We start from the raw sequence: 13,364 nt of genomic DNA, 5'->3' as shown, positions 1-13,364 counted from the left end.
TGGCTTTGCTCTGGGAGGTGGGAGGAGTGCCTGGGATGGAGGTGTGTGCCGGGGCTGATGCTGGCAGGGAAATGGCAACACAGCCCATGAGAGCGGTCCCACGACCTTTGTTATGTCCTTGCAGCTGCTGTGGTTGGAGCATGCAGAACATGGGTCAGCTGAGAATTTGGGATTACACTTTGAAGCTTGAAGCAATCCTGTCTTTAAGTACATTTTTGCTCTGGGAAGTAGGAGTTTGGTGCTGTAGTGTTTTCTGTGGTCGCACACATGAAGAGGATGGCTTCCAGCCAAGCATCACTTTTGTGCAGATAAATCAGTTTTAGCACCAACGTGAGAGATGCAAAGTGAAGGGCACGGAAAGTTCTGATCAGGAATATAAGTGCCACAAGATTAATTACCATAGTATAAATAATGAGGTCTGACTGCCTTCTTGGGTCTTTATTTTTGAGTTAAGTAACTTTCAGGAGTAAAGTTGATGGGATGCCAAACATAATGAGAACATAAAATTGAAGGTATTAGGATTAAAACATTGTTGGACCTGAAAGGGGGGGATACTAAATTATTTTGGTCAGATCTCGGGCTCACACAGTTTATCACCGTGACATTTTTATAGTCATTATTCTGAGTAGAAATCACAGAATGAAGTTGACTTGTGCAAAGAGCTGTCTTGTTTCTGAAGAAAGGGATCCTATGTACACTTACTTGGTTTAATAAATGCTATCCTATTAACTGCCCTATCAAAACTGTTGCAAATGAATAAATAATTAAGTTCAATATGCATGCATTAATCTTATGCAGAGATGTGAAAATTTTACAGCTTTGATTATGATGAAGAAATGCACCACCAAATATGTAATCCTGCAAACTGGAGTCTCAGCTATTCCAGTGCAAACCCAGAGCAGAGGCCTGAAGGGAATATGCAGTATGTTACATCAGCATCCCAGCTTTAGTTTTCAGAAGAAGCCACACAGGAAATTCCCACACAGATTTAGGACATTGTTATTTATTTGCACACTGTGCTTTGGTTTTAACTATTGATAACCATGAGTTGTGCAGATGTTTGTCCTACGGCTCTTTTCTTTTTTCCTTTTTACTATACCTCGGAGACACATTTTCTGCTAAACCTATCCCTTTGTCCTGCTGATCAGCTCAGGGGTTCCCATGTTTTACCTGTACAGAATGTATCGATACAGGAGCTTCAGGCTCAGCTTGAGCAGGAGACAAGACTTCACCGAGAGGAGCAAGACAAGTTTACAGAAAGGATCATCCAGGTAAATACAAAACCAACCTGCTGGGAGAGACGCGTGACCCTGATGTGTGACATGAGCCTTGTTTGTCAGGACTGTGGGAACTTGTGTCCTGATGGCTGTGCCTGTGTGACCTCATCTGAGTAAATGAAGAATCTGGAATCTGGGGAAATCTAAACTCAAGCCTATTTTGCCATTGTGAATCTGGCTTCTCTGCTTGGTGGAGAGAAATTTTGTCCTCTGTGCAGGGAAAGTCGTGGTAGGGACATGAAGAATTCTGTCACCCTTCAGCTCTCCATGAGCTGGGGAATGGTGTGTTTGATCCCTGGAAGCTCAGTTCAACTCCATACCTTTCTCTGACTCCTCCTAGCCAAAAGAAAATCCAGCACCTCTCTGAAGTCAGAGAAGTTGTTACACACACATAGCTGAGAAACAAATCAGGACATTCATTCTTGTATTTCTCAGTACTCAGTGCTTCCAATCTTCATATTAATAACTAGCGAATAAATCATATTTTTTTACACGAGCTCCCCTTGCTCTTTTGAAGGCTGGAACAGATTAGTCAGTCATTTTGTGATCTCTAGCTCCTAAAGGGAAAAAAATCTGTTGCTAATTTCTGCACGCTGTTTGGCTCTTAACTGAAGTTTTCTTTTTAAATTTACTCCATAGACTAAATTCACCATAATTGTTGCATACTGTAAAGAATTTTTCCGTGTGCCAACTAATCTCTTTATGCCAAAGTGATATCTCTGTATTTTTTTCATAACTAGCTTTAATTTTCAGTTGATCTCCACAGGAGCTTTCCACTGGAGCTTTTGAAGGCAACCAGTAAATTGATTTCCTTCCTAGTTGCCTCAGCTGTGAAAGCTTTTTGGAAGCTATGCCTGCCTCTTAAAGTTCTTTTCTTTTGCAATTGTTATCCACTGAAAACATAATACTCCATGAATCTACCTTCACTAGGGTCTTCTGCAAGAATTCATGACCACTGGGATTTGAAATATAACAGCTTGTCAAAACTACGAAAAATTCACCAAAATCAAAGCTAGCTGTTCATGTTGATAGCCAGCAGAAATAGAAGAATAAAAGCATCTTCTGGGCTCTTCATTTTTTTCCCAGATGATGCCCATCCTGTTGGTAATGTTCTGTTTTTATCACCTTCCAGGATTTCTGGTGGAAATTACTCAGATATTTGCTGTATTTAGCCACAACTTCATTTGGTAGAAGAATCATCATCAATATCAAACATGCTTCTTTCTTCCTGTAAAAATTAAATGTAAAATCATCCCTTCTTTTACTATGTAATTTTTAGGAATGTTTAATGACATCAAATTGTTGTATGCTAGTAGTGTACAATCTTGATGAGTGTTATCAGGAGTTGTGCGTATGTTTTTTGGGCCAATATGGCTGATTTTGTTCCAGACTACTTTTAGGCTTCATTTTAAACACGTTTAAGCTAGCCACTACTGAAAATAATTTCAATTTAATCAGGAACTTTTTATGGCATAGTAGCATAGATGTTAAAAATTTGCATTATGCTGGAGCACATCATTCAGGTGGCAGGCAAGTCCTTAGGTATCTACCCTGTATGGTCTGGTAGCCTGCTTCAGAAGCATCTGAATGTTGCCATGAAAATAAAGCATATATTTCTTAGCAGTATTTATTGCTAGGGAGTCCTAGTCCCTGAAATATTCTTTATTCTTATGTGAACATTGTTTGTTGCAGGGTGTGTTCCAATGGTTTGGATTGTTGTGGTCATAAGTGTACTGTGGCTTTCATAGTTTTCATCTATGGAGCTGGTCAGGAAAAGGAGAGGCTGTTGTTCTGCAGAATGGAAAATAGAAACTGGCACCTGTAAACAATGACTCTGTACTCATTTTCCATCTGCATTTTCTTCATCTGTGAAGAAGCCACAGCTTGGTTGAAGTGGAAACACTTTCTCATCAATGCAATATGATATACTGTACAACTAACTGCAAGTTCTGCTGGGTGCAGGTCATGCCATGGTTTGATTTGTATATATTGGGGGAGAAGTCACATTTAAAGAATGATGTTTCAGGTGGCCTTGCATTGAAACAGGTGTAATTATACATGTCCTCTAAAGAATGATCTTTTGTTAGTGATTTTAGTACTAAGGCTGAGACATGTGGAATGCTGAGTTGCAATCTGTTCCTGTCTCCTCAGTTCCTGCTTGTGTCCCAGATATAGTCATGCCAGAATGAGAGATTGTTTACTGTGGTATCATCCAGATGCCTTCAAGTATGAACTGCAAGAAGTGAGGGACCAGTAGTTGTATCTGAGGTACTGGAGGTTTTCTTCAGACGTGTTGCCCTTCTAGAGGCAGAGGGAGACATAACAACTGCGGACAGATTGAATCTGTGGCTGTGGAGGGAAGTTGCAAGGCAAATATTCCAGGTTGTCTGAAGGGCAGCTGTGGTCCCCCCTTGTACAAATGGCTGCAGATGCATTTAGTAGGTGTGATATGTACAGCAGTGTGGGCTGGTGGCTGTGCTGGGACCCTACTGCAGAAACACAATCAAGATAGGGAGGAAAATATGAGTGGTGTAAAATGTTTAACCAGCTCCAGAGCTCTTGTGCATCTTTAAGGTAAATATCCACTTCCACAGCAGGTTACTTTCATATGGTTATCTAAGCAAAGCTTATCATCTGCTATCCTGTAATTTCCTCAGCAGTCATAACTGCTGAGGAACTTACTGAGCCAAACTCAACAGCTACTCACTACTGATGAAAAATAGAGCTTTCAGTTTGTCTCACCCAATGAAGTCCTGGAGACTGCCCCAGGAAACCACCCTGTTGACATGTTGCCTCTTATTCCATTAAAGCTGGAGGAGGAGCATATGCAGACCCTGCGGAGAAAAGACTTGGAAGTGCAGAGCTTGACTCTGCAGAACAAACTGGAGGAGAAGACCTGGAGTCAGGAGAAAAATCTGCTGCAGCAGGAACTCAGGCATTTCAAGCAGGACACCTTTCTCCTGTATGTCAAACTGAAGTGGCTGCTGAAACACTGGCGGCAAGGCAAGCGAATGGAGGAGGAAGGGGAGGACACATTAGAGGTAACTGTCCCACCTTAATAACCCAGATGAGTACTGGGATGTCCCTTCTATTAGTGTAGACTTGAAACATGATGTGGCACCAGGAGCTTTCAAATTGCACATGTGTTGAAAGGGGATTCAAATTAAGCATGAAAGCTGAAGTTGGCTTTTGCTGAAGTATATTCTGCACAATATGCTACAGATTACCCATCTTTAAACTGAAACCCTTAACTAGTACAAACAGCTGGGCCCGAAAAACTCTCTTATAGTAAATGAAAAATTAATTAGGTCGCAAAGATATGACTCCTGAGTAACTTTTTGAAAGAAAAGAAGCACATAAGCAAGGTGAGGGAGTCAAATCTGTTTAGATGGAGTGAGTGGTGTTTTTCTCATCCTGTGCACAGTGTGTTCCTTACAAAGCCTTCAGCAATACAGATGGAGGGAAGCTCTGTTTCTGTGTTGGCAGGAGGATTATACAGCTTCATGTGGGAACTTACAGTGAATCATCTTTATTTGTTCCCCTTCTCCATACTCACGTCTGTCACCGTCAGCAGCAGTACACCAGTCGTCATCATGGTGCTTTTCTAAGTAGAGGCTAAATCAAGATCAGGAATTTCAGAAGTACATAACAACCTGGAATCCCCAAGCTGACACATCTCAGCAGGGGTGTGGTTGCCAGCCAATGTGCACTGTGAAGGAAGTGTTGAGTTGCACACCCAGAATTACCATTTGCTTCTTAGCTAAAGAAAAAAAAATAAAAATGAAGTGTTTTCCCATTCTGGCATTCTGTACTAAATTCTTGAGAACAATAGGGTTTTTTTTGCAGGTTCGTACAATTCTGAAGCCATTTGGTAAGCAATAAAGTATTTTTTCTCAGTATTTCTGATCCTTTTGTACTTAGTGTTTTTCAAGGTTTGCTGCATTTGGCAGTACAAGTAACCTTTCAGGTCTGTTTGGAGTATGCTTAAGTTGAATACTCCAATGTTTTGTATTCTTAGATAGAGGGTGGATGAACATCTTTAGATTCATCTGCTGTGGTAATGTGAGTCAGAAACAAGAGATGAGTAGCTATTTAGGAATAATTTGCTTCTACTTTACTTCAGCAGAGTTAATTTGCTTTTGTGTAAACTAACCCATCTTTTAATACCAAAAAGCTTTCATTTCTTGACTGTTTGGATTTTTTTGACTTGTTAATCTATTACCAGCCCAGCTCTAGTCATTATTGGAGTCATGTTTTGCTCACGCTTTACAGAAAATAGAGTGATAGATTTGGATAATTCCTAATCTCCATTATTTCATCACAAAATACACCCCTCTCTTGTATAGTTCTTGATTAATGTGTGATGGATTATATCCATCATGTGACATTACACCCATCTCAGCTGCATAAATCCCGTGTTGCAGGCCTGCACAGTGTTGTGTTCACATATGCATATGTGATATATGACCCAAAGGTCATTTCTGTAGACTGAGCTGAAGTCAATACATGCCACCATAGACATGCTGTCCCTTCCCTTAGTCCTTCAGTAGATTTCTGGCCCCAGAGGTAAATGGCAAAAGTGTGTTCCTGTGTTCCCTCTTGCATTCTAGACTGAGCACCCTGAGGCCCTCCCAGACTTCGGCATTCAGTCTGAGCAGAAGGTAAATGATGCAGAGCGAGAGGAGGAGGAAGAGGATGTTGTGTTTGCATTGACAGATTTCTCCCAGCGTCCCACCACAGAGAGCACTGATCATGGACCACAGCTGCAGACTGCAGAATTACTGCAGCAGCAGAAGCAGGTACTACACCATTTATATATCTTGCCCTGGGAATGGAAACTGTAGATCTTCCGAGAGAGTTCTGTGCTGCTCTGTTAAATCACCTAGAATCTTATTGTGTAAACACTTCTAGCTACACAGCAATTACAGTGGATTTCATCCATTATATTTATATTTAAATTTAATCACGAGCCACGTGATTACTGTTCTTCTGTTGACAGATGCTATTGGTGAAAAATCCTATTTCCTCTTGTGGCGGTTTGCCCAGAAACATCTATCAGTATGTGATGGTTTTCAGAATTTACATGCTCCTCTTGTCTGAGCACATCTATTGTGCTCTACTGTCAAGCTTTTAGCAAGAACATGTGATTTTATTTCCTTTAAATAATTTAAGAGACTAGCACAAGTATTTAATGTTTCCCTTAGAGATGATGGAAAAACAATGTAAAAGTTTCTTCCTGTCACTGGGCTTGTTTTTAAAAGCCCAAATCAAATCATGCTAACTTTTCCCTGGAATCTCCTGTACCCTGACTGTGTGTCAGAGCACTGCCATATATCCTTTTTCCTTTGTACATTTAATATACTAACTATCCTTACAATACAAATAGAAAACATTCAAAGAAGACAGATTTCCTATATTTTTTAAATGAAAACCGTTCATATGAGACCATCCTGTTATATGGGTTTATTAACAATCATCAATAGAATGGAGCAAGAATTGTATGTGAAAAACAAATACAGGGGGAAAAAAAATGTTCAGTCTTTATGCCTGATGTTCCTTCTCTATCCAGGCTTTTGACTTGGGAGCCTGCTCCACAGTGACAGCTCTCAAACAAAGATGTACTCCCTATGATCACAATACTCTGCTGGAGTCACTGCAGGGCCTGGGGATTGTGTCTCTTTGCATCTGAGTTCTTCACCTTGAAATCCTCAGACTTCCATGATTATGGACAATCTGTTTGCTAACTGCCTATGCATTGCAGCAGGCAACAGGAAGTCTCTGTCCAATTAAAAGGATATTCTCTAGCTGTTCTTTTCTGTGAGGTGTGCTACCAAGTTAGTATTCATTTGATCAGTTTGGCATTTGGAAATGTTTTACTTTTCTGGTCACCCAGACCCATCACTGTCTTCCTCTCAGCAAGATTTTCTCTGGTAAAAGGCTGTAGAAGGCCATGCAAGAGATGCTCTTGAGCACATCATTTGACTGCATTTCATCTGTAGACTGATTTATTCTGGAACTAGTTAAATAAATGTATACCAGGATGCTATTTCTGTACAAACTCCATCATGTACTAACTTTCCATATAGAACTCTTAAAATAACCAAGAACATTCAAATGAATTATGTGCTCTTTGAAATAATCATTGCTTAGACATTAATCTCAATTAAGGTGGCAGAAATGGGCAATAAATTGATTATAATTCATTTTTATATACATCACAGCAGTTCTAGCTAATCTTGCTTAAAGAATTGATCTGTAGGAACTGACCGCAGCTCCATGATGATAAATAGTGAGTGATATCCAAATTAATTTGTCAAGATGAAACAGATTCCTTGCTTCCCAACCAGGAAAAAGTGTTATTTTAACACTGCAAGAATGAATGAGTTTACCAGATATTTCTCACTTTAAGCACTATTATTTGTTTTGCTTGCCCATGCTAGGGCATTTTCTTGCAAGCACTGCTGTGCTGAAAAACACATTGAGTTTTGAGGGGTTTTCTTCAGGTTCCTTAAGCCCACAACTGGAAAAAACACTGTTTATACAGGGACTTTGGAATGAGTGGTGCAGCTGGAAGTCTCCAAGGTTTGCACCTGCCCAGGAGAGCCCCAAGTTGCTGGATCTGCCCGACAAGTTCCAAGATGAAGTGCATCAGCACTTACTTCACATCAGGAATGAAACTTTTAGTTAGTCAAGGAGTAGCTGAGATAACTAGGTCAGACAAAAGAAAGGGCTTATGGTAACCTGAGGTTACCCATATTTATTTTTAACATTTAATGTTAATATTTAATGGCTTGTATTTTCAGACTGCACTCTTGCTGCTGACTTTCTTACCCTGCCTGGGAAGTGGAATTGTTTTGAGAACAGTTATAAACCCAGAGGCCTTAATTTCAACATGCAGCTTTTAATTTTATATTACTATGATTTGAGATACCCTGCTGGCTGGAAAGTACACCAGTCTGGCTTGTCTGTGATTTTTATTGTGACAGTGTGAGGAGGATTATAGACAAGACAGAGTGGAAAGGGGAGAAAAAAGGCAAGCTGATAAGAGGCAGGGTAGATAAGTGGTCTGAGAGGGGTCAGTTCATCTTTCCCTGCATGGCATTGTCCCTTGTCTGGCAGCTTGGGGACACAGCATAAAGTGTTGGGCAAGGTTAAGAGCTGTAAGTTTGATCATGTTTAGGAGAAAATCAAGCAAGTTGGACTGGTGGCACAGCAGAGGAGGGCTTGCTGTAAATCAGCATTTCTATGGGTATGGTAAGAGGTCAGGGAGAACAGCCTGTGGATAAAGGAAGAGCTTTGTTTCAGTTGACTATAAGGGGTGAGATGCCTGTTAGATGGTGTAAGACAAGGGAATAAGGAGAAAAGACTTTAAGCATCTGTGGTCCAGTGGAAGAAGCATTGAAAAACAATACAGTAGTGTTGTTGCTGGGAGGGGTGTCAAGAAAATCCCCAGTTAGATCTCTTTTCACTCATACCGTGTTTGTTTTCAAAGCTTAGCTAGGAGAAAAGCCCAATGGAATAGTCATTAATTCCTGAATATACTGAGTTGCACCAAAATCCAGTTTATGTTTTGCCTACATTTGTGATTAGACAGAAAAAATAGAAGATTCTAGTTTGCTGTTTAGACTCCTGACCCTGTGATTTTTAATTGACTGCTCTGCTAAACTGCTTGGAATACCAGGTTGTGGCTAAAGTCTTCAGTGAAATTCTCAAATGAAATTCTCAGAGAAAAATGAATTGTGATTGAAAGCAAAACCAAACTGCAAACAAATACTCTTGTCCAAACCTTTTGTAGAGCTGGATGCTTCTGTTTCTGTGGTTAACTTAGTAAATGCTCCAATGTCCTGGAATTTAATTGGAGTTTGCTACATAAAGGTTTAGTTTGTTGTCAGCTGTTTTTTCTAGAAATCCAGAGCTGTGGATACAAGTCTTGAAACTTTTATAAAGCCTTTGTAATTATCTTGTCTTAGATCAGTTGTGAATCTGTGAGATTCCTCTAAGTTTTAAGTTTTAGAAACGGCTAAGGTGCTAAAGAGCCATCTCCTTTCATGGAAGACATGTCCAGAGAATCACAGCCGTGCCCGATTTCTGCTGTGCAACATGCCTGAAAGGAAGGGGAAGGCTACAACAATACTTGTGTATTTACAGGTCTTAGTCTTATAAATAAGCTGTTTGGCAGTTTTGCCAACAAAATCTAAAATGCACTTGCAAAATTGTAAACGTATTTCAGAGCACATTCTCTCATAAATACTTTCTCTGTTCTCCAAAACCACTCCAGTTTGGCAAAATAATTTCACAGGCTTCTCCAACTTCAGACTGTAAGTACAAAGTCATGAAGAAGAGATTTCTCCACAGGAGTACAAAGTGTGTAACCAAAATTGGATTTATATTGGCAAGGTAATTAAAATCCCAGCAAGCCAGGGGGCACCTGGGGTACTTGTCTCATAACAGTGACATTGATGTAATGCCTCTAGAAATAAGAAATGCCCTCATCCCAGTAGGCTATAAACCTGTAATGAGGCTCTTTTGTCTCCTTTATGTACTAGTCCATATCTTCTTTCTTTGCAAACCAAATTTTATAGGACTCCAAAATTATCAAATATATGCACAGGAAGGAGAGATGTAACTTGCTTTAGTGTCATTTGGTTTTATTTTTCTTCTGCCTCATTTCTCTTGTGTAGCATTTTGACTGCTTTGCCAGAGAAAGGTTTGTACAGCACACCAGAAAACACAGAATGTGGTTCTTGAATGAAAGCACTTCACAGACATTTGGAGTCAGTGTTTTCAAAGAGGATGAGACCAGATTTTGATACCTTCAATACCCAGCAGCTTCTGTTGTGACATTAAGGGCAAAACTTCAAAGGAGTTCCTATTCTGATTATTACACAAGGGGCTTGAAATGTTTGGAGAATTTAGCCTTAATTAGGTAGTAGAACGAAAATGCATGGTGGAAACATAAAATCTCATTGCATATTGAATAGTAGGTGATCTTATATGCATGATGGAGACTGCTGCTGGATAGCAGGAAACTGCTAATTGGCATTAAATGTTAATGGAATTAATTCTGCTTCTGTGGGTGCGTTTCTTGCAAAACCCCATCTTGTACACCGTCACTTTTCATTAGCCCAAACAGATAGGTCAGTCAATGAGCACCTGCAGTCATTTCCCTACATCTAGCATATTTTTGCTGATGCATCAAATGGCTTGGAAAAAGTAGACCACAAGAAAAAAGGCACCTTGGTATGTATGATTAGTGATTACAAAAATGGGTGAGGTGGGTTCAGTGATGCCAAAAATCTGAAAAGCATATGAAGTCAGCTTAGTTGTCTGTGTAAAATTTTATAAGTATTGCCATTGAAAAAAGCACACAACAATTACTTAGATTTTTGCATACATCTGTTTGCTTCACTTGTCTTCAAAGGAGCCCCCATGTAATTTCTTCATGAAATACCAGGGATAAGAGGGAATAAGAGGGAATGCAGGAAGCCTTCACTTGGGAAAACAAATAAAAAATAAATTCAATTAGACTATCATGCAAGGGATGGAGACAACTAATTTGAGTTTGGCCTTCCCAAAGGAGTTAATGCATTCCTAAGAACCACGTAATTAAATGCTGAATTTTTTGAGTAAGCTTTCCCATTTTTCTGCACCTTTCTGTGTCTGCTAGTCAAGTATGATTTTCATAAAAGTATTTTCTAGTCAGGATAACTTGTCAGATACTCAGTAACCTCTGGTTACTCCCTGGTGTTTGAGAAGCTCATTGGGAATATTTGATTTAAAATCTGGACAAATAAATCATATACTTCTGTTTTCTGATTCAATGACTGCCAAAAAAAAAAAAAGGGAAACCTTTTCCTTTACTCATCCAGAACGAATATTTAGAAAACATTTTTTGATATTTAACATAAAAATGGCAGGTTTTGCAAGTGCCCAGAGAGTGTGCAGAAGGTAAATGCCAAAACTAAGGAAAAAAGAAATAAGATTTGAGTAAGAATATGTGATGTCAGCTCTGGGCTAGACTTTTAGCTTAGCTCCATTCTTGGCTTCTGGCTAGCACAAGATCTCTGACAACATTTTCAGTAAGGCCATGACACTCTCAACAAGACATGAATGGGGGTTTCCTCTTTGGTCCCCCCTGCAGGAGGGAAAGTGGTCTCCCTGGCCTTCATGCCTTTGGTACCAAGAAGGGTGCTGCTGCAAAACTAACCTGGCATGGAGCAGGAATACTACTGAACCACCTTAGCAGAGATACTCAGTTCAAAGCCTCACAGTATTTCCCAAAACAATTTTATCTGATAATACAAAAGCATTGAGAAGTTATCCCCTTTCTTTTTATGTAGTTTACAAATATTTGGGACTTGATACTGAGCAATGACTGTATGTGTGAGACAGACATGCAACTACCCAACAAACCTGAAGAATTATACTCTAGCTTTGGTTTGCAGTATTAAAAAAATAAAAGTTATGAATGATGTCCTCAGTCCAGAAAGATGCTTAGTGCCTTGTTCAGTATCTTGGCTTTCAGGAAGCATCAGCACTAGGGCTAAATGAGAAGCAGAATCAGAGAATCATTTAGGTTGGAAAAGACCTTTAAGATCATCGAGTCCAACCATGCAAAAACCTAAAACTGCCAATTCTACCACTAAATCTCATCCCAAAGTGTCACATCCACACATCTTTTAAATACCTCCAGGGATGGTGACTCAACCACTTCCTGAGCAGCCTGTAGACAGAGAAGACATTGCTATTCTTAGTTTTCTCATGCAAAAGTTAGCCCAGGCTCTTTCACTTCCATGCAGTGGACGTTTTTCCTCCTAAAAAGTGAAACTGGGGATTAAAGCCAGCATCCAATGACAGCATTTTGTCTGCTTTGTTGTGTCAGGCAAGTGAAAACCGGAAGCTGCTGAACGCTCTGAAGGGTTTGCTGGATGACTTCCGCTCGGAGCTGCGGGATGAGGAGCGGGAGCGCCAGGGGCTCCAGCAGCAGTATGCCCTGCACAAGGCAGCCTGGGAGGTGGAAATGACTGAACTGAAGTGTCGCCTCGAACAGGTAACGTGCCCCGAGTCCAACAACTCTAAAAACAGCTGAGGTGCTTAGTGAAACAGGGATTTTATGACAAACTGAAAAGGGACTTCATTCATGCATTTTATCCTGGTGTGTGAAAGCCCTCACCTGAAGCCTGATCAAAGCTTTGCCACTTGAGTTGCATTTTGGATTTCCAGTTGTCTCAGTACAAGGGCCCTTGCAGTGGGTACTGCATTACATAGGTGAGAACAAAGGAACTGAACCTCTTGCTGTATTTTCTCAGTGGAGTTGGGCAGTAATGTATCAGCTGTGGTAACAAGATGTGGATGTCTGTATTTACTGGAGAGAAAAATGACTTGAGGTTGGCATGCTCACAATTAGTTCATCACTGTGCCTTGTTATGTAATAACTGCAGTATTTGATTTATAGGAGAGAAAAGAGTGATTCAACAACACTGAAGTGATAGATCAATATATTAGTATTAAACCAGCCATTCAAAGCTACTGGCTAGTGATGGATGGCACCCCAATGAAGAGAGAGCTCTCGCTGCCTGCCATGGGATGCTGTTAGAAGTATTTGTATAAAACCTGGTGCCATGTGCTTCAGTGTCGTGTATGGCAGTTCACAGAAGAGATACTGTTTCTGAAGCAGCATGAAAACAAATCAGAAAAAAACCCCACAAGAATTTATTTCCAAAGCTGATGGCATAAATGCTCTTACTTTACACATTGAAGAGGGGAGTGGTGGGAGAATTAGTACATTCAGATCTTGAGAAAAATCATAGAGCTTCTCTTCACAAGGAAAATATAATAAAAATATTCACTGTTGGGAGGGTGGTACATTTAGAAGGATTTACTAAATTTTAGAGGCTCACTGTGACACACAGAGCTGAGATGTGAGCACTGCCTTTCCTGCCCAGGTGCTGTGGGCTGCTTTCCCAGAAAGAAGGAGGCAGCTTTCATTTTTAGCAATCCTCTCCCAAAATATTCAAATTCTTAGTTCAGCTGCTTCTTAGTGCACAAGCATTTCTGAACAATGTATCACTTGAAAAAGGAAACAAA

General features: G+C 40.2%; 1 protein-coding gene across 10 annotated transcripts in view; it reads left to right on the top strand.

The window, feature by feature from the left end:
• MTCL1 (microtubule crosslinking factor 1) overlaps positions 1–13,364 on the top strand; it is a 104,767-nt gene that overhangs the window by 70,620 nt on the left and 20,783 nt on the right. For 7 of the 10 annotated variants that reach the window (XM_058830492.1, XM_058830491.1, XM_058830494.1 and 4 more), the window contains 4 exons: positions 1,179–1,271; positions 4,088–4,318; positions 5,888–6,076; positions 12,160–12,327. In XM_058830492.1, coding sequence (XP_058686475.1) covers positions 1,179–1,271; positions 4,088–4,318; positions 5,888–6,076; positions 12,160–12,327 — 681 coding nt within the window. The remainder of the gene's footprint in view (positions 1–1,178; positions 1,272–4,087; positions 4,319–5,887; positions 6,077–12,159; positions 12,328–13,364) is intronic. The other 3 variants (XM_058830497.1, XM_058830493.1, XM_058830500.1) reach the window with 1 other exon arrangement.

Source organism: Poecile atricapillus, chromosome 2 (assembly GCF_030490865.1).
Source record: "Poecile atricapillus isolate bPoeAtr1 chromosome 2, bPoeAtr1.hap1, whole genome shotgun sequence".
In the NCBI taxonomy this organism is placed as follows: domain Eukaryota; kingdom Metazoa; phylum Chordata; class Aves; order Passeriformes; family Paridae; genus Poecile; species Poecile atricapillus.
This window is presented reverse-complemented; position numbering and strand designations above follow the sequence as displayed.